Source organism: Lissotriton vulgaris, chromosome 3_1 (genome assembly GCF_964263255.1).
Source record: "Lissotriton vulgaris chromosome 3_1, aLisVul1.2, whole genome shotgun sequence".
Classification (NCBI taxonomy): Eukaryota; Metazoa; Chordata; class Amphibia; order Caudata; family Salamandridae; genus Lissotriton; species Lissotriton vulgaris.
Genome location: NC_141689.1, coordinates 1,335,476,061 through 1,335,497,787, shown reverse-complemented (window position 1 = coordinate 1,335,497,787; position 21,727 = coordinate 1,335,476,061). Strand labels below are relative to the sequence as shown.

Sequence of the window (21,727 nt, the reverse complement as noted above, 5' to 3'; positions counted from 1 at the left end):
CGTGCATTGCAGAGAGGTGTAACAAGGGTGTGGCCTCATTACACTTCTCTGCAATGCAGCTCCCTCGCGCATACTGGAGGCTCCTGGTGGACCAGTTGACCCCAGGGACCCCCAGTATGCAAGGGGAATTAGTTCCCCCTCTGCAAACGCGGCAGTGGGCTGCGTTGCAGAGAGGTGTAACAAGGGGCATAGTCTCATTATACCTCTGCAATGCAGCCCCTGGCGCATACTGGAGGTTCCAGGTGGGCTAATTGGCCCCCAGGGGCCCCAAGTATGCAAGGGGAATTAGTTCCCCCTCTTCAAACATGCACGGGGGCTGCGTTGCAGAGAGGTGTAAAAAGGGTTGTGGCTTCATTACACCTCTCTGCAATGCAGTCCCCTGGCGCATACTGGAGATTCCTGGTGGGCTTTCAGGTGTTATATAGTTAGGAATTAGCATTAAAAAAACCTTTGAAATTCACTGAAAAAACCATAGGTTTCACACCAGTTATAGTTAGGAATTAGCATTTAAAAAACCTTTGAAATTCACTGAAAAAACCATAGGTTTCACACCAGTTATAGTTAGGAATTAGCATTTAAAAAACCTATTAAATTCACTGACAAAACCATAGATTTCACACCATTTATAGTTAGCTGGAAATTTTACTGACATAAAACCATTGAAATTCCCACGTTATAGTTAGTTGGACTCACTATAACTTGCGCGCCTGTAATGCACTGCTGATGACGTCACATATTACATCACTCATGAGATGGTCAGTGACATCACTCATGACATCACTGATGACACCATCCTTGTGACAGAGTGACAGACCTAATTTCAGTGTAATGTAACGCTTGAAACACATATTCAAAAATAGAAACAAACATTTTGAAAAAAATGGAGATACCCAAACCAGTAACAACAACCAATTCAGTAATTCCACCATCTATATACACATCCACTCATTCACCAACAGTTCTATATAGTCACTCATATATATACTCACTCATCATATGTAGTGATACACCTATACATCCTGTTACACATCAGCAGTCATCCAAAAGTTACTCACACACATACTCACACATGCAAATAAACTATTGAACATCCATTTATTTGCATATACATTTATACACACACTACCACCTTACTTCTAAGGAAACTTACCCATACTTACTCTCTTAAACAATCACTTATAGAAACACATACTTATTTAAACATGAACTCCTACAATCTCTCACTATATATACTATACTCACTTATATACATCAATACTCACATATACTAGATTAAAACATATGTCGTTACTAATGAAGACACTAGTGAGACAGTCATTCACTCACTAACACACACATATACACACTCATCCACCCATACAGTCCTGCACATATGCTGTCTTCAAAACACATACAAACAGTGAGTCAGTCACCAACCCCTGCAGCCACTTATACACAAAGAGAAACACTGATACAAACATTTAAATATTTAAACAATACTCGCTAATATATGTATTCACTAAGATACACGTAATAAGCCAGTTACCCAACCAATTTTTTTTAAAAAAAACATCCATTTACACACTTATTTAAACATTTATTCTTCCATCGACCTTTACAAATACATATATAAAACAAATTTATTTTTCAGAAAGACACACATTCACTGGATGGTGTCATCAGTGATGTCATGAGTGATGTCACTGACCATGTCATGAGTGATGTAATATGTGACGTCATCAGCAGTGCATTACAGGCGCGCAAGTTATAGTGAGTCCAACTAACTATAACGTGGGAATTTCAATGGTTTTATGTCAGTAAAATTTCCAGCTAACTATAAATGGTGTGAAATCTATGGTTTTGTCAGTGAATTTAATAGGTTTTTTAAATGCTAATTCCTAACTATAACTGGTGTGAAACCTATGGTTTTTTCAGTGAATTTCAAAGGTTTTTTAAATGCTAATTCCTAACTATAACTGGTGTGAAACCTATGGTTTTTTCAGTGAATATATATATATATACACATACATATATATATGCTGCAAGAACTCGTCTCAGTCTCCCAACGAAACCAACAGCCAAACAAGCAAAGACGAGGTAGACCCGATTCAGTGCTTCTTCTTTTTTATTTAATCTTAAAGTGCAACCACATCAGCCACGACGCGTTTCGGCAGATCCCTACCTTGATCACACACATATATATATATATATATATATATATATATATATATATATATATATATATATATATAAAATAAACAATTGTAAACAATTATTGTCTTTAGTCAAGATTCTCTCTCCCTCCACCTAGCTCCAAATACAGCTAGCAAGCAATAATGATTACATGCTTAATGAATACATGCTTAAAGTGGCCAATGATATTGAACAGGGATGTCTATACTGGTCATACTCTTGCTTTCAACTTCACATGTCAGATTTTTCTAAAGGAGGTCAACAATGCTGGTCCTTCCCCCCAAAAGTTAGTGATTTGAAAGTTCTCTTGTATGCAGAGAACTGCACACTTTCATATCTTCATCTAATCAAACTAGACCCGAAAGGGGACTACCTACGTAAGTATGCAACTAGGTATCACATTAAAATGAATACAGCAAAAAGTAGCATCATGTTTTTTGTCAAAGGGCGTGTAGTGTGAAAAATTCAGTGGTGGGTAAATGAATTGCTACTGGAAGGAGTGCAGTAGTTTGCTAGCAACCTATTGTGCAATGTCTGTTCCCAACTTCAAAAGGGTCACATAGTTTAAGTCGCAAGAGATATGTCAGCCCTACAATGGATCAGTAGATAATAGGAATTCCTGAAAGCATGCTGACGCTGGGCCCAAATGCTGCTATCATCCCCCATGAAATGATAGAGCAAATTTGGTATTTAGGTAGTGTTAATGTTTGCTGCACATTCTGGGGAAGAAAACATGTTTAAATAAATGAAAGCAGCACCTTCATGAATTCTCCTGTGCCTCTAGTTTTCATAAGTGCTGAGGGTTTGTAAGGTTCCCAAGGTGCCAGCCAAACTCAGGATCAAAACCTTCAACTACCCCCATAGAAAATTAAAGGAAATTGGGATTTTCTTGGGAGCAGTGTTTATACGCCTTTCAGAAAACAGCTCCCCAGTGAGCAGGAGCTCTCCGTCTCTCCTAAGCAGGTAGAGCACAGCTTTCCAAACTTTTCATGTTGGTGACACACTTTTTGGAGATGCATCATTTTGGGACACAGTTAGGCAGTGTAGCGAGCGAACCCAAACCACCTAAGGGGGTTCGGGGGGTTCTCACTCACTCTATCTTGTCGCAGGGATTCTGCTTCTACACAGAACTGTGCATAGAGACTTGGAACCTCAGTGAATTAGGGTGTACCAAAACTCACCTTAGTAGCCAAAATCCCCTACCAGACTAGCAATCAGTGACTCATTGGTTCTTCCATACTCCCAATGATTAGACAACCCAGAACATGGACTTAGAACACCTCAGGTAACGTGGAACACATGAACACTCTTTCATTATACTATCATACCAGTCCAAAACGAGGAGTAACTGAAGACACGTGCAAGTTTGAAATATTTATTTCTAATGCAGTGTTCTCAAGCGCAGTATTTTAGCTAATACAAGTAAACATATTATAAACAACAAGGTTATCAGCATAGTTACTATTCCATAAAATACAAAGGGTGACAGCATGTTAAAATGCTAAAGGGAAAAGGTCTAAATAGCACCTCAGTCTTACCCTCCCTTGCTAGTATATTATATTATATCTACTGAAGGTCTCTTTGGGTTTTAGAAGGTCTGGCCCATACCTCTGGTCTTAGTAGAAAGGGATCGCATCATCTTCTACACCAACTCTCTGCATGTGAATATTCATCAAGTGTTTGTGCATGCTCTGCGCAGTGCATTATTAAACGCGTCAAAAGCCAGAGTTGGCCACAGCTGCATATGTGTTATGTCTAGGCCGTGCGCTGATCAGACCGAACAACAACCACTGTGTTGAAATAACCTTGAAGGCCTCGGCACTCACTGTTCAGGCATAGCTTACCAAGCAAAGCTAATACTATAGGCAAACATATTCTCGTGTGAAGCACAATATTCTACTAGGCTAAAAGCTTTAATAACAATATGTGCCGTGTGCAATAGCAGCAGAAAGGGAAAATGGCGTTTAAACTTCTAATAAGCTCATGCTAACTTAACACAGTCTGAAGGCAAAGCCTATCTCCATGACAGTCTGTCTCCCTCTCTCTCTCTCTCTCTCTCTAACTGTCTCCGTCTCTCTGTCTCCCTCCCTCTCGCTCCCTCTGTCTCTCTCCCTTTCTCTCCCTCTGTCTCCCTCTGTCTGTCTCCGTCTGTCTCCCTCTGTCTGTCTACCTCCATCTGTCTCTCTCTGTCTGTCTCGCTCCCTGTCACCCTCCTCCCTCTGTCTGTCTCCCGCTCAATGTCTCCCTCTCTATGTCTCCCTCTGTTTCCGTCCCTCTGTCTCCCTCCCTCTGTCTCTGTTCCTGTCTCCCTCTCTCTCTCCCTCTCTCTCTCCCTCTGTCTCCCTCTCTCTCTGTCTCCCTCTCTCTCTGTCTCCCTCTGTCTGTCTCCCTCCCTGTCTCCCTCTCTGTCTCTCTGTCTCCCTCTGTCTCCCTCCCTCTCCTTCCCTCTGTCTCCCCCTGACTGTCTCCCACTGCCTCCCTCTATCTCCCTCCCTCTGTCTGTCTCCGTCTGTCGCCCTGTCTGTCTACCTTCCTCTGTCTGTCTCGCTCCCTCAGTCTACCTCCCTCTGTCGCCCTGCTCCCTCTGTCTCCCTCCCACTGTCTGTCACCCTCTGTCTGTGGGCCTCTGTCTCCCTCCCGCTGTCTCCCTCCCTTTGTTTCCCTCCCTCTGTCTCTCTCCCTCTGTCTCCATCCCTCTGTCGCCCTCCTCCCTCTGTCTGTCTGTTGCCCTCTGTCTGTCACCCTCTGTCGCCCTCTGTCTCTCTCTCCCTCTGTCTCTCCCGGTCTGTCTCCCTCTCTCTCTCCCTCTGTCTCCCTACATCTGTCTCCATCCGTCTGTCGCCCTCCTCCCTCTGTCTGTCTGTTGCCCTCTGTCTGTCGCCCTCTGTCGCCCTCTGTCTCTCTCTCTCTCTCTCCCCCTCTGTCTGTCTCCCTCTCTCTCTCTCTCTCCCTCTCCCTCTGTAGGTCTCCCTCTCTATTTCTACCTCTGTCTTCCTCTCTCTCTGTCTCCCTCCAGGGCTCGAAAAATCAAATAAATTGTACTAGTCCTGCAGGACTAGTACCTTAAAAAATGTCCTCGACCGAACTTCAACCTACTTGACCTCCGTCTGTGAAAGCGGAGCAAATGTGACAAGATAACAAGATTTAAAGGCATCTTTATTGCTCATTAACTTTTTGTCTCCCTTCGTCTGTCTTCCTCCCTCTATCTCCCTCTGTCTGTCACCCTCTGTCCCCTCACCCCGCGTGTGTTTCAGCTTGGGCAGAGACAGCTTCCTAGACACACACTTTGCCGCACCCCAGTATTTCGCAGGTCTTTTAAAGACCATGTACTGCTTTGTTGTGAATCACCCGGCCCCCATAGTGCAGAGCGTCTCAGAGTCTGTGCTGCTGCGGCGGACTCTGAGACACTCTTTCAAAGGAATGCCTCTTAATTAGCAGCAGTTATGTGCTAAGTGCCCTTAATACTGGTGTCACCCTTTGCAGGCGACACAGTACTGTGTCGGGACACACAGTTTGAAAAGCTCTGAGGTAGAGGATTGGGCAGTAAATCCCCCAATCAGCCTGATCAGGGGGGCAACAAGACTGTGTGGGCTTCATATGGTGGGGAAGTGATAGCCATTTCTTGTGGGGTAGGGGCTGCTTCCCTCAAGGTTATGTCCAAGCTGGTATAGTGGAGTAAATCCCTGCCCAGTGATCACCCTCCTGCCAATCACCCTGCAGTCAAACACTTAAGAGCGATAACATCAGCCAGGGGAGAATCTTCTTTTTCTAGCAGTATCTCTCCTATTGAAGTTGTTCTTTGAGAGATCGATCCCACTAAAAGTAAGTGAAGCCCTTGGGCTTAGGACACTGAATGCTAATGAAAACGAAAAAAATATCTTGGACTGTAAGGAAGGGTAATTCTTCCCCTGGAGCCCAAAGAGCGACCTGAAAAGCAGGGGCCTGAAAAGGGGCTCATGTGCATCAGGATGTGAACCTTACCCCCCACACTGTAAGATTAGTACCCAGAACACTGAAGTAATGTGCGTTAAAGGGGTTAATGCTCCACATGCAGTGCCCGATGATGAAATGCAAATGTTTTGGTTTGAGAGCTTTGCACCACCTAGTGAGATGGACATTCAGCTATATACTTTGTGGCAACATCTCTTTGTCAGAGATAGTTTTCATATAATTTACAAATTGTCGCACAAATTTCCTTTGCCTACCACACATTTACTAACATCACCACAGAGAAGTTCTGTAAAACAGTAATTGCAAACAATGTACAGGCCAATGGCCTTCTGGAATTTTAAGGTAATATTTGCAATGGAATTTTAAATATTTACCTTCATGCTTCGGAACATTTGTAAGATTCAACGTAACAAAATTAACACACGATGAGGTTCGGTTATCATCACTGGAATATACGATTATGGTTGCTTGCCAGCTATCCGACTTATTCCTCCCTATAGGATCATGAGTACTGGCTATTATTCCAACAGTATCATCTGGTTCGTCATTACGACTGACAACAGAGGCTGTAATGTGTTTTTCTCCTGTAAACAAAATATATAAAAGAAAAGAAACTGAGAGAAAAACAATTTACAAGCCATGTAAACTAAAAAGGTACATGAAGTATATACAATGGCTCATAGCTCAATACGTGAGATCATTACATAATTGAAATCAATCGCTTGTGTCAAGTGTCACTGATTTATATTGCGTTACTCAGTGTTCCACTACTAAAATCAGCATATAAATGTGTAGGAGTTAATCTAATGGTTTAAAATATTTCCAATCCTATAACTATCAAGCTATGGTGAGAAAGTTAGTTCTATCGTACCTTGATATGCCAGGACTTGGTCAGGTTACAGATCTGTCTCCACTTCCACTTGCAAGAGTTCAAAGACTTGAGACATTTAAAAGGCTACCCAAAGAACTTGATCGCTTTGCCGCAGAGATAATGACGTGGAGGATGTACCTTACTCACAAAAGGTTTTCAGGTAACATTTGTGTTGAGCGAGCATCATAGGATGAACCACACTTTCCATTCCCAAAACCATATTCTGGGCCATAATGTGTTAGCTTCAACCTACAAATGCTGATTAACAATAATTGCACACATATATTTTGTCTTGTACTGAATTATAAACTAATTCACAACATCCAAACCCAAGCCCACAGATATACAATAAACAAAAAGCAACAATTCCACCCTTCAGGGGGGGCGCTAGAGAGCCAGCAGACAAGATGGCAGCACCTTAGGGAGGCTCTGTTAGTCCGTGAGTAGCATCCTGCGTGCCCAGGGATATTCATCGCCATCCAGGGCTGACAACTTGCTTGTGAATAAAGCGGAGCCCAAAATCTGCGACTTGAAAGCACCAGAGGACTGTATATGTAGAGATTGGAGCCTGCTCTGAATTTCGGCTGCAGGCCATGAAGCGGACTACAAAATGGCAGTGCCCATTTGATTTAATGGTGATGCTCGGGTCTCTGATCGCCAGCGGAGGATGAGCTGCGGTCTGCGAGAAATGCCACGCCCTGGATCTCTCTTTTACTACCAGGTGTAAGGATTCCCTGTTACGTGCGCTGTTATGTATCATTTTAGGACACTATTGTAATTTTCCAGATTCATACCCTTATATAGGTATAAATCACCATATCCTTATATAGGCATAGAAATCATAACCCTATTTAGGCATAGCTCATGCAGTCCAAATACGGCAGGGCTACTTCCACTAGTTTCGAAAATCTACAACGATTTCTTGGAAAACTCGGCTTCAGCAGCTAGGGACTTTCCCTTGCTCGAGAACTGACTTGTCCAAGAACTCATGGAGTTTTCAAAGAACTGAGATTCTTTGATGACGTTATTATCTCCACCTTTATGTCAAACTCGGCAACTTCAAGGTATAAATATGCCCACATTTGACTTAGCAAACACACGATAGTTTGGAGCAGTTCGACTATCTACTTGCCCGACTCATCCTGCTACAGCAAGTGCCGAAGGAAGCCGAACCTCCAGTAGACGCACTGAGACAGACGCTGTCTTTTCTCCTGCCGAGAAATCCAGCTCCAGTATTCCCAACAACCCTTGCGGGTTGTTGGGAAATCGAGTCCCGAGACTGACCTTCTCCATTCTAAACTATAAGAGAAATCTTGGAGAGATTCTTGGCAAAAGAATACTACATTTATGCTACACCTCACTTACTTCTTCCCTCGTACTAAGCTTAGGTTAGTTACATCGGGGAAGGCGTATTCTAGAAGCACCAGTTAAGTACTTTTAACCTCTGTTATTTATGTGTGTATTTTTCTGTAGTTTAGGAACCATACAATGCTCTTACAATATTATTTTGTTCTACTTTTTATACAGTATGCGTTATATTTTACAACCAGTTTTACAACTGTAGCAGTTCATTTCTTATGCTTGAGAAAGAAGACTGTTCAATAAATCCTTTTATTGAAAACGCCTGTCTATCTATTTTTCTGCAACTCTAGTGAAACGAAGCATGCACGATTGACTGAGTGAAATATATATAATTTTTTCCACGACTCTGATGATCAGTTTTATCTTGGGGAAACAAAGTAGTCATGTTTATGCGGTTATCAGAAACTAACCCCTTCTTGTGAATTCGAGAAAGTTTCTAGTGACCTCTGAGCTAGCTGGCACTCACAATTAAGTCTAGTATATTCGATAGAGACCCAGTAGACCAACATCTAATCTATAGGGTATATTAATATTTGGGAATATAGGAACTACACTACATGGCGCCCAACGTTTGGTAAGGCACTAATTTAACGCTAGATACTAGAGTAACTCAGTCGTGCTTTTCACAGAGACCCATTTTCCCCGTAAAATACTCCAATAGACGTCTGGAGTGGGTCAAAGGATAAAATATCCGCCATAACTGAGTAGGACGAAAATCCTATGTATTAGTTTTTGGTTTGTTCAACGTTGAAGGATACAGTGTTCCAAAATCTTGTGCATCTTATCTTTATTTCCTTGAAACTTGCTCTGCAAACCTTCAGTCAACAAAATGTCCGATAGCGAAACCGAGAATGGTGGAGCTGCAGGCAATAATGCCATAGCAGGCTTTAACTTAACAGGTCTCCAAGAGACTGACCCGGATGCTATGTTCATCCAGAAAAACATAAGAAAAGCCATAGCTATGAAGCTTATAGAAAATAGCCTATCACCGAGAGGTGATACAGTTATATTTGTCATAGAGGCACATGAATATCGGCAGACAGAGGTATTCTATTCATGGATTGTCTTTCCACAAGCAAATCCAACAACACATGTGTTCCACTTCTACAAGATGGAGGAACATCCAGCGGAATACGTTCCTTTCGAGGACGTTGAAATTCCACTAACTTACCAAGAGCATCAGCTCTTGTTTAAAGGCGCCCTACAACAACAAAATCACATTACCAAGCTCTGTCCACTCGGTAGACCAGGAGCAACATGGCAGTTATTAGCCAGCTATACACCACATCCTAACATTGAAAGAATGTCAGATGTAGAACTGTTAGCTCAGCCAAAACAATTAATTAAAATACATAGACAATTGGTACAATATATCATGCAGACCTTAACGATCCAACCTGCTATTAGAATTCCAAAACACACCCCACATCAGGGGAACCCAAACAAAATCACACCACAGACTATACAATCAGTCATTGGTAAATTGCCCGCAAAAAGGGAACAAATTCCATTCTGGTTAGCCAGGTACAGTCTTTGCTTCAATCTACACAAAAACACATGATGTCCCGTCTATGGCGGTAATACCAGACGTTCTAAGACAGATTCAAAATGAATACGGTCCAGAACCAGCCTTGAATCTTGGTATGAAATTACTGAAAGATTTCAAACAGGTCTCAGCTATCTTATTAGCTAACATTAAAGGTGAAGCAGCATCGGTGGCAATCCTCCAAAAATTAAAAGAACTCTATATTACTGAGCAACCGTATGAACTTGCCAGAATTATTGAAAAATCCTATGAAGAACTAGGAAGATATAGTTTGGGAGGGAAACCAGTAAAACCTGAACTAACAGAAAATCCTGAAAAAGTTTTTATCAAAATAATCTAACTACTCCTAAAAAGAAATGGGAAAATAGTAGACAGCCACTTCCTAAAGAGAAGCACTCTCAGTCCAGAGGTAGATCTCCTCAAAAGGAGCACTCTGAAAAGAAGTATAACCTTAGAAATAGGGATAATTTAAGAAAACCTGATAGATATCAAGATACTGATACACGATCCTCTCGTACCTTTCAGACTTCCTTGCAAAAATCCGAAAGAAGAGGATGATCAGTACACAAAGAAGAACGCGTGAAGTCCAAAGACGATCAACATGTTCCAAATAATAAGAAAACTAAATTCTCCAAAAAGAACGTAGCAAGTATTAAATAAAATCAGACATGCTGAGGATCTTGAGGACACAAATCAAGAACGGGAAGTGGGCCCAGACAATGCTGGACAGCGCAGCAGAGGTCACCATAGCTCGCAGGATCCTGAAAGATCATCTGGAGACAGTGGATCTGAATGAATACATTCAGGTTGAAACTGCTGACACCAGGGTTAGTGTACCCCATAAGTTATATGAAGTAACACTCCGGATAGAGGGGGACATAACTAGAAAAATAAAAGCACTCTTTTGGAAAAAACTATCTAAGGGTTATGACATCCTTCTGGCTGAAAAAGACTGGCCACCTGGATTTGTCAGGGAGTGCCCACATGGCGAAGAAATAATTATGCCAGCCTTCTCTAATCATATTCCTATTCATAAAAAATATACCTATGCCACAAAATGGGCTGTGGCCCAGGCTCCAGCATTATATAAAATCATGTGGGAAGGGAAGAGGACTCTCCTCACCATAAAATCCAGTTGAAAAATCAACCTACTGCTCAGAGGCAGTATCCAGTAAAGCAGGAAGATAAAAAACAAGTCAGGGAGATCTTAGATCAACTTGAATACCAAGGGGTGATTGAAACATGCACCTCGTCAATGACAATCCTTTGTTTCCTGTCTCCAAACCAGACAATACATATCGTCTAGTTTTGGACTACAGACATTTAAACTCTTGTTGCAAAACTTTTGCAGTACAAAATGCACAGAGTGCAGCACTGATGAATAACATCGTTCGCAAAAAATAAAAAACTCCATTAGATATTTCAAACGGTTTCTTCTGACAAAACATTGCACATGAAAGCAGGTTCTTGACCGCTTTCTCAATAAAGGGGACACAACAACAGTTTTGTCGTCTCCCCCAGGGTTTCAAGAACAGTCCTGGATTATTTTCAGCCAGAGTAACAGAGTTACTACAAACGTATGATGATGAGGCATTATCTTATGTCGATGACATCTATCTTACAGATGATGATTTGGACAGGCACTTGAACAGGGTGTTTTCAAACAACAGGTGAGGTAGGGATAGAGAACACTCCTATTCCCCAATTAATAACTCTAGAACAACAAAAGGAGTGACAAAAGATATAAAGAAAACCAACCCGCGGTGATCTTCATTGGATATCCAGTTTCCAAATACCAAAGAAAAACAAAAAAAGACGAAAAGGAAGTACACAATAACAGGGTGTCTGACTACATGAAAAAGTAACTTTTGTTAAAAAGTAGAACCCTCACTCATCAACATAGTTGATGACATGCTTCATCATAGGGTTCCACCAAGGAATGCTAGCTCAGCAAAGCTTTCATCAGGACCCGAATAAAAAATAATAAAAGTCGTTCGGGCCTCGGAAGTGCATTTGGTAGGTTGCCTGTGGGGAGCCGCCAAGGACAGAATTATCCTTGCCGTGAAGAGATCCCCTGCTGCAGTGTCCATGTAGCACTAGAATATAACATTTCAAAATTGTAGGCCTTGGAAATTCTGAGACTGCCTACATCGGGTAAAACCGTGAGTTTACCACTACATGCACAGACATCCCCAAGGTTAGGGTATGCCTTAGGGTGCGTATACCGCCTGGGGAATTTTTCATTATTTTTTATTCTGGTCCTGATGAAAGCTTTGCTAAGCTAGCGTTTGAAAGCAGAAAGATGTCGACCTATACTTTCCACAGGATACATTTGGCTCGAATTTATGGCCAATAGTGTCCAAACCACTTGTTTTTATCGATCGTGGCCTGTCTCCTTATTAAAGTTATTCTGGAGTTCAGTCCGCCATCTTTTAACTCACTTATTTCTTTGAGCACCTCCTTACACGTCCTTCACATACCAGCTCTTCTGTAATTCAGGCGTGGCAGCACACCAAGGAGACATTCGGTCTCCATGGTGGAACCCTATGATGAAGCATGTCATCAACTATGTAGATGAGTGAGGGTTCTACTTTTTAACAAAAGTTGCTTTTTCATGTAGTCAGACACCCTGTTATTGTGTACTTCCTTTTCGTCTTTCTTTGTTTTTCTTTGGTATTTGGAAACTGGATATCCAATGAAGATCACCGCGGGTTGTTTTTCTTTATATCTTTTGTCACTCCTTTGGTTGTTCTAGACTTGAACAGGGTGAACACCATAATACTTGGATTCGCCTCTGAAGGGTATAAATTCAACTTTAAAAAATCAAGAATTGCCCACCTATACGTCCTATTCTTGGGATACGAACTTTTAAGTGAAGGTAAAAGCCTAGCAGCAAACCTTTTAGAAAAATGTGCGCTGCTCCAACCTCCAAAAACGCTGAAAAACTTAGTCAATTTTAGGATTCCTAAACTTCGGAAGAACTTACATTTTGAATTATGCAGAAAGGGTTAAACCTCTCTACAAACTAATCAAACCTGATTTTAAACCAACTAATTGGACTCAAAAACACACAGAAATTTTGCGTTCAGTACAAACAGACATGTTGGCAACAACACACTTACAAACACGCAACAATGTAGGCAACCTTATAATCCGAATCATCCCAAGGAGATGCGGATTCACATGCCTAACCTTTAATGAAGGTGAAAAGGTACCAATAGCTTACAAATCACACTTGTACACACAAGCTGTAATGAAATTCACTTCAACAGAAAAAATTCTGACAGCGGTTCAGACTGCTGTAGCAAAGGAGAGAGCCCTTGCACAGGGTAAGCGCATAAAAGTTGTTACACCTGACCCTGCCTTAGAGGCAGTGACAAAGGTAAGCATTCCAAATGCAAAAGCTCTACATCCAAGATGGATACAATGGGTTAATTCTCTTGCTGCAACAGACGTCGAATACGTTTTTGACCCTTACTTGAAGACACAAGAATTTCTCCAATACGAACAAGAATGTCCTCTGCCTACTGAAATTCTACCTCTAAAACATTATGGCTGTATAATTTATACATACAGATCAGCACAACCCGCAATTGGGGGGTAAACAAGCTTATAGTGCTGCATGCGCGATTGTTAAAGGTCGCTGGCGCAATGGTAAATTCAGACCTATGGTCACAAAAACTCAATCTCTAGGAGACGGTACAGCTCAGCGACCTGAACTCCAAGCTTTCAAGATGGCGCTTGAAAATACCGATCGCGAATTCCCCACACTCATTGTGTGCGATTCATATTACTGCGTCCAGTCTTACAATGATTATCTGCAGAACTGGGTTCAAAATGGTCTTAAATGCTTTCGGAACAGATAAGTTCTTTTGCAGAAAGAACTACAAAAGACTCACGTGATCTATACACTGAGTCATCAGGGTGATGGCGTTCACGTTGAAGGGAATTCATTGGCTGATGAAGCCGCAAAGGCAGCTCTGCAAACGGCTTCCGTAGCTACAATCAATCGTACAAAAACAAAAATGGACGGTGAAACCATGCTCGCTGTCAATGCCATGAGCAAAGGCAGCGGAGCCGCGTTACCTCTAAACTATCCACTCAAATATAAATAGATAATTGATGCAAACTCTGTTCCTTTTGCTCGAATCCCTGGAGTGGGGGATAGGGTAATTCCAAACAGGAACCGGAGAGGTGCTCTGATTCACGAAGCACATATGGGAGAGGGTCTGATACATCAAGGGATCTCTAAATCTCGATTAGAATTAGAAGAGATGTACTGGTGGCCAGGGATGACAGCTCACGTATACGAATTCGGAATTAATTGAGATGACTGTTACAAATACCACAGCTTTGAACACCACCAGATTCCTGACTACAGCGTAGCCAGCCCAGTACAGACACCACTGTTAGACAGCATAAGGCTATCTACATGCGGACGTCCGAATGGACTGTTGCGGTCCCACAAATATTAAGACAAGATTCATTTAGATGTGGCCTCAGCGCTCGGCTGACGCCCAAACTGTTATAAAAGATTTGCAAGTCTTTATCGGCACATACGCAATCGGCACGCTACATTCTGACCAGGGTCCTGCGTTTAGCTCTAGGGCTTACAAGGAGGCCATGGCCAGCTTGGGCGTTGCATTGCGATTTTCAAGTCCATTCCATCCTGAGGGAAATTCGGTGTGGAGAGAAAAAAATGTGACATAAAAGCAATCTATAACATTATTAGGTTTGGTTGATGGGTGGGTCAAACATCTAATAAATGTCCAACGTAGTCTTAATAACCTGCCAAGAAATTCTCTGGGTGGAATCACTCCATATGAACTCCTTTTTGGTACTAGAATGTTGGTTGAAGACCTCGATCGTCACACTTCAGTGGTGGAACAAAAACCATTTGATATCAAAGATCGTTTGGCTGCTTTACAGGACTTAAATGAAACAAGAAGAAGTCTAAGCAACACCAGTGAAAAGCCAACGGCCACTGAAGAAAAACCCCCTGTCCCAGCAAGACCTGTCTGGATTCCAAAAGTTGGGGATCTAGTCAGGGAGAAAATAGTGGACAAGAAGGAATTTGGGCCTTCTTACAGAAAACCAGTACCTGTACTTGCAATCCACGGATCAAGAACAGTGCTACTGCCGCCCCTTGCTGGAAGAAAGGAGAACCGGTCTGTATCAATTGACCTGGTAAAACCACACCATGTGGCCGATAATAAGTAGTAGGCCCAGTGGGCTCCCAAGATGTAGCAGACGACCAAATCTTGCTACCATCCAAGAGGTTCAAACTGAAAGACTCATCACCTTTGAAGATTCTAAAGTGAGAAATGAAGGACTATGCAACAAAGCCATGGAACTTGTGCCTCTTGAAACACAAATAACAGTTCGTCAAAAAACTCCCGTCTACAATGATGTAGCATCTGACTATTCAAACATGTCAAGGGAACAAGCAACTCCAGTGATTTCAAAGAATCCAAATGCAATACCAACTATTGACAGAACTGCCTCTGACTATTTTATCAACTTTGTAAACTTTTCTGAGGATCCCAGTGAACCTGAAACTACGCCAGCAAATAAAACTTTCAAGGAAAAATTTACGGAACTTGGTCAAGAGCTTGCAAAAACATATCTGGTTTCACCATGGGTTGAATTTTGGATTGATCAGGTGTATTTTATCTCCTGTTATGGCTCATTCTTGTTTTAAGTTTTGGAAAGCTGATAGATGGAAAACACATTAAAATGGACACAGCAAGTAAGAACATCAACTTGCTCCTGAAGCCACACAAATCATCTCATCGTGAACAATGAGACCTGTCATCAGAGAACATCACAGCGGTTCCTCTACCAGGTGGAATAGCATGGGATACAACTGAATATGACATTTATGGCCCTGTCAAGCTGCTGAAAATTCCACACCAATTTAAGGTTTCCTTGAGTGACTTCGTTTCACCCAGCACATTTTCTGATGATTGGGACTTTGAAAATGTTAATAACATGATAGCAGACTTAGAAATGTCAGCAAAATTTACAAAACATGAATACTTAGAAGGTTCATCAAATTATGAAGAAATGTATTGTTTTAATCATTTTGGCCATCATTACTTGCATAAATCTGCAAACCCTAGACATGTTTTAACTTATAATCAATGTGAACATTGTCCAACACCTCCAAAAGGATGTTCTAAAACATGTATTGGAAAATGTCCATATTTCACAGGTTTTAATGTTACAAACCCAGAAAGTTTTTACTTTAAAAATGTCAATAAGAAAGGCATGAAACGTATGTTGACGAGGGGGCGTGGCCAGCCAGGCAACATGGCGGACGCAACTTCTTAGAGCTCCGTCTGTAGGGACCTGAAATTATCCTTTAATCATCCTGATTGCGAGATAGCATTCCCCACGCTGAGCGGACTTGGTGTGGGAACGACTGTGAGAACTGCCGACGAGATCTGCGGCGACCTACGAGGGGGCATAGGAGCAGTCATCGACCTACAGGGGCGCGGAGAGCCAGAAAAGGGCGCGTAACTCGCCCGGGCTGCGGTGAGCAGGAAACGTCCCGGCGCCGGCCGAGAACAGAGGCCGGTGAGTGCAGATTCCCTGGGCTGGCCCTAGAAGGCTGAAATACGCTGAGAACAGCAGAGGCGCCCCCAGCGAGAGCAGGAAGGTGTCAGGAGGCCGAGAGCGAGAGGGCTCCTAACGGACACCTGGTGCGGCTGGCGGCATGGCGGTGGGGCCCAGGGTGCCAGGACACATCAGAGGAGAGCCACGCTAGTCCCACGCTGAGGTGAGGAGTGGGGATGTGGGCCCCATCAACCGCGCCTCCAGGACAGCATCGCTAGGGCAGAGGGAGGCTGAGACGAGGACCCAGACTCTGGCTGGCCCCCTAAACCCCCCCCCTGTTGCCAGAGAAGAGGGAAGCTGCAACACCGGCTGCAGAGCGTCCATTTTGGCGGCGGTGCGGCCCGGGGCCGGAGAAGCGGCGGGGGTGTAGCGGTGACCAGACAGGCCCCCCGCGAAGCACTGCGACACTTCCTACGCAAGTTGCAGGAGTACGCTACGATCCTGGTGGGAAGCTCATTGCTCGCCACGGACTGCTGAGGCGTGGAGCTACTGGGGCTGCTCGCTGCCGTTGAGGGGGTCGCTGGACAGCGAAGAGCTGCCTGTCCGCCTTACGCCGGACTGTTCAATGCTGCGGGGGCTCCGGACATTGGAACTGGGCCTCAGAGTAACAGAAGGGTAGCAGCAGCTGTGGACTGAAAGGAGAGGAGAGTGCCCCCAGACGCGATCTACAGCACATGAGCGCCATCTTGCTCAAGGCGCCATCTTGGTGGTCCCTTTCACCGCGCGGCCATCACCCCTGGACCGTGTAGATCGCTCCCCTCCCTGCTATCACTGCGGCAGACTGGCTAGGAGAAGAGGGTCCCCTGAGCTGATGCAACCGGAATGGGCCTAGGATAAAGCGGCTGTCCATCCTCACGAGTCTAGGCGGGAGGGTGCGCCACGGAGCTCATCTTGGCAACGGACTGCCCTTGAACGTCTGGACAGTGGCGGCTGGAAGGGGGAGTCGGGCCCAACTGCTGTCCCCCACACCCCGCGTATAACGTTGACTACCTGGGCAGAAGGTCCCCTCTGCAGCCGCTGTCAGGCACGGAGTCAGACGCATTGATGCCCACGGCGCAGCAGCTAGCAATGGGCAGGCTTCGGGACAAAATGCAGGCGAAACAGCAGGAGGCGAGCGGCCCTGACCCCATACAGGAGCAGAGGCGAGCGGCCATGGAACCCACAGCTACCCTGGGGGCCAAAATGGACACGGTTCTGGCGGCAGTGGAACGCATTGGAACTACCCTAGCGCAAACCAAGACCTCCCTAGAAGCACGAATAGACAAAGTCACATCTGACTTCACGCTGCTCCATGCGGACCATCACAAACTGTCGGAGTCAGTCACCGCGCAGCGCCAACCGGTCCAAGAACTCCAACCTGCAGTGCTCAGCCATGCCTCAGCACTACAAGATCTGATCGACAGAGTCCAAGCATTGGAGGACCGAGCAGAGGATGCGGAAGGTCGTTCTTGACGCAACAATGTCCGGGTGGTCGGCTTGCCGGAGGGGGAAGAAGGGAGAGACCCCGAGCACTACATGGAGACCTGGCTGCGGACGCTCCTGCCGGCTGGAACACTTTCCCCGCACTTTGTGGTGGAGAGGGCGCACAGAGTGCCAGCACAAGCACAGAGACCCGGCTCCCGGTCTTGCCCGTTCCTTTTCAGACTCCTCAACTATCGGGACCGGGACGCAGTACTTCGCGAGACTCGGAAGATGAGTGACCTCAAAGTGGGCAACAGCCACGTAATGTTCTTTCCGGATTACACAGCCACAGTCCAGAGGAGATGCGGCTCGTACCTGGCAGTGAAGAAACAGTTACGGAAACTGGAGCTGCCGTACTCGCTGTTGTTCCCCTCCCGACTGTGGGAGGTCGCCAAAGAGGGCACTCGCTTTTTCGAGGATCCATCGGAAGTCTGGGACTGGCTGGAAGAGACAGGACAGTGGTCGGGAGCACAGCCAGTGGGCCCGGAAGAGGGCAGTTGGCACGAACAGCATTCCAGAAGGCGGCGGAGGAAGAGGGAGACCCGGCGAGCTGCCGGCCCAGGGCAAGCGGCGCCCAGCTCGGAGAAAATATGACAAGAACAACAGGAAGCATTTGAGGCGGTTGCGACGCTGGGGGTGGAGAATGCTGGAGGCGGCCTAGGCTCCAGGCCGCAGAGTGACGCCGACGCAAGCGGATCGTCCTCGCCTTCCTCTGTGATGTCGGAGGACACTACCCTGCCTATGGTGACACCCCAGACAGCTGACTTTATAGTGCGACTGGTGATGACCCTGAGATAGACTGATTGACTCTCTATATGCAGCATACTGTTAGCTGTATCCTTTATGTGCCTGCCGCAGCCCGCTGTTAAGTATTGTGAGCTAGCTCTAGCACCTTGCGCAGACCTGGTATTAGGCACTGATAACGAGACGCGGACGCGCCACCGCTCTCTTGTTTGCGGGAGGTTGGGTGCCAGGCGCGCGCGGGGGGGCTTTCCGCGGACGGCCCGTGCCAGTTTGGGGCATCACACTGCTTAGTTATCCTCAAACATCTCACAGTAGTCCTAAGGGCTCTAGGTCAAGGAGCGCCCTGAGGTAACAGCTGGCTGCGCGACCACCGCATTCCCCTGAGTTGCGGACACGTTACACTAAGAGGTAGATACACCACCTAGTTTGGACGCATGCCCCATTGGGAACTCGCTCATAAAGTTAAATTGTTTGTTCTCGTTCACATGTTTCAGAAGCGGCAATTAGAAACCCTCGCCCGAGAGTCCATCCCCTGGCCCAGCATGACACCCCCCCTGACCCCCAGAGTGACTACACTGCAACTCAGACTATGGCGTGCACCAACATCATGACCTTGAACATCCGCGGCATGCATACCCCGTCGCGCCGATATTCTGTCTTCGCCTACATGCAGCGGCACAGGGAGAGGATAGCGCTCCTGCAGGAGACCCATATGTCCCCAGTGGAATTGGACCGTCTCCGTAGGCGCTGAAAAGGGCAAGTGCAAGGTACGACTTACTCAGAGCACGCGCGTGGCACCTTGATCTGGGTAAGAGCAGGCGTCCCATTTATATGTACTGACACCCAGATAGACCCAGAGGGAAGGTACTCCCTTTCAAGGGGGAGGCTCAATGGGCAGGAGATATTGCTAGGTTCCATTTACGCCCCCAACACGGACCAGTCTGCCTTCCTGGCGTCCTTAAATCATGTCCTCCAGCGGTATATGGTCCTCCCTTGGCTACTGGGCGGAGACGTCAACATGGTCCTTGACACGCATTTGGATTACTCCTTCCCACCCCTACGCGCAGCGACAGCGCAGGCTCTGCGGGACTGGTTATCGCACTGGGACATACACGATCTCTGGCGCGCGCAGCACCCTACAGGCAAAACATACTCATATTACTCATCAGCAGTGGCGGCTGGTGACATTTGAAAGTGGTAGGGCGTAACGGTTCGTCACTGAAACATTGACACCTGAATTCATCTGTCTTTGTCACTTAATATTACTGACGCTCACTCACTACAGCTCGCTGTCCACACTAACCATGCTCTCCAACATTGCAGCCCACCGATGGAATACGAATGAATGCTCCTGCAGTCCGTAAAACGTAATTAACTAATTAATAAACTGCAGTCCGTGTAGCTTGTAAAATATGAGAAATAGAGAGGAATTAAAAGAAAGGGAAGATTAGACGGACCCACGAGTCTTAAACACTGAACGCGGATCAGAGCAAACTCATCTTGCAAACGAACGTGAGGCGACCGAAATATTAAAGACTCAACCCGGGCAAAGCTCCACCTCGTCGGTCTCCCCTCCAAAACTCGAGCCCGACCAGCCTCGGCTCCAGGTTCTCATTAGAACAATTCTGCCTTCACTTATCTAGCTAGCACTCTGCTCATCAAAGGCAAACTTGCTACCAATACTGAATACACTTCTCGCTCACAGTGGGGGCCAGGGGGGTGGGGATAAATAAAATAAAAAACTTACCTTGTCTTCACTTGACCGGGTCCGCACCATCTCTGCTCTGGGGTCCCGTTGGTGCCTAGACTAATTAGTAATGGCTGCCAACTTGCCGAGACACAGTAGTAGCCAATCCTGATGCTGCTCTCTTTAGAGGAGAGCTGCTCTCTAAAGAGAGTAGCATCAGGATTGGGCTGAGCATTAAAAAAACGTCGTTCGTTTTTTCAGCAATGGGGTACGTTGCATTAGGCAGGCGAACCCCTAATCGGTTGTTTTTTTTAAATCCACATAGTTTGCTAGTTAAAAAAGCCCTGCCGGGCAAACACCACATGCGCAGTGAGTGCGCACTGTGCCGGCACAGTCAGTCCAGCGCCACCCAGTGTCAGACAGTGCATACTGTCCATGTCCATGACACACACCACGGCCGCAGGGCAATAATTATCGGGCAATGTATTCGAGCGGCGCGTTAATTTATAAAACTTTTATTAACGCGCCGCTCGAATAAATTGCCTGATAATTATAGGTGCACATTCGCCCTATTGGTAAAACCGCCACTGCTCATCAGTGCATGACCTCCATGTCCGCCTGGACCGAATAGTAGGCTCCCAGTCCCTGCTTCTGCTTCTGACTAAGTCGGAGTACCTAGGCAGAACACACTCAGATCACAACCCCCTTTGGTTCCAGCTTAGCTGGGAGGCGGACCGACCTCCGGTACCCACGTGGCGGCTGCAGCCGGCAGCGTTGGAGGATGCTGAGTTTAGGTCCTCGCTGGGTACGGCCATACTGGCTTACTTTAAAGAGAACGAGGATTCCGCAAGCGACCCAATGGTGGAATGGGATGCCCATAAGGCGACCATACGCGGTCATTGCATAGGTGCAACATGGAACATCCGCGCACAAGTGTCAACCTCTTTGACCCGCATAGAGTCTGAGCTCCTAACATATGAAAGGGAAGGAGAGGGGACTGGCAGACATGCAAGCAAACTCGGGGACCTTCGTGGGGAGCATGCGGTTCTCATCGAACGTCAGAGGTGCCACAACTATGCAGCGCACACCGCCAAGACGCTTACTGGCCTGGCTGGTGCGGAAAGCAGAGCGTAATATCCGGTGCCATTCGCGTGAGGGAAGGAACAGTGGTATACACGCAGCGCGAGATCCATTAGGCGATGACAGGATACTACCGGGACCTCGACAGAGCTAGAGGTACGGGCCCTGCGCACACGCTGGCTGACTTCCTGGAGTCAGTCGCGTTACCCACAACCACGGAGACTAGGCCTAGGCG

The 21,727-nt window shown here is 45.7% G+C and overlaps 1 protein-coding gene across 1 annotated transcript in view; it reads right to left on the bottom strand.

Moving 5' to 3' along the window:
• The window catches only part of IDUA (alpha-L-iduronidase), a 2,362,715-nt gene that overhangs the window by 818,178 nt on the left and 1,522,810 nt on the right, over positions 1–21,727 (bottom strand). The window contains exon 9 of the mRNA XM_086961811.1: positions 6,498–6,707. Coding sequence (XP_086817937.1) covers positions 6,498–6,707 — 210 coding nt within the window. The remainder of the gene's footprint in view (positions 1–6,497; positions 6,708–21,727) is intronic.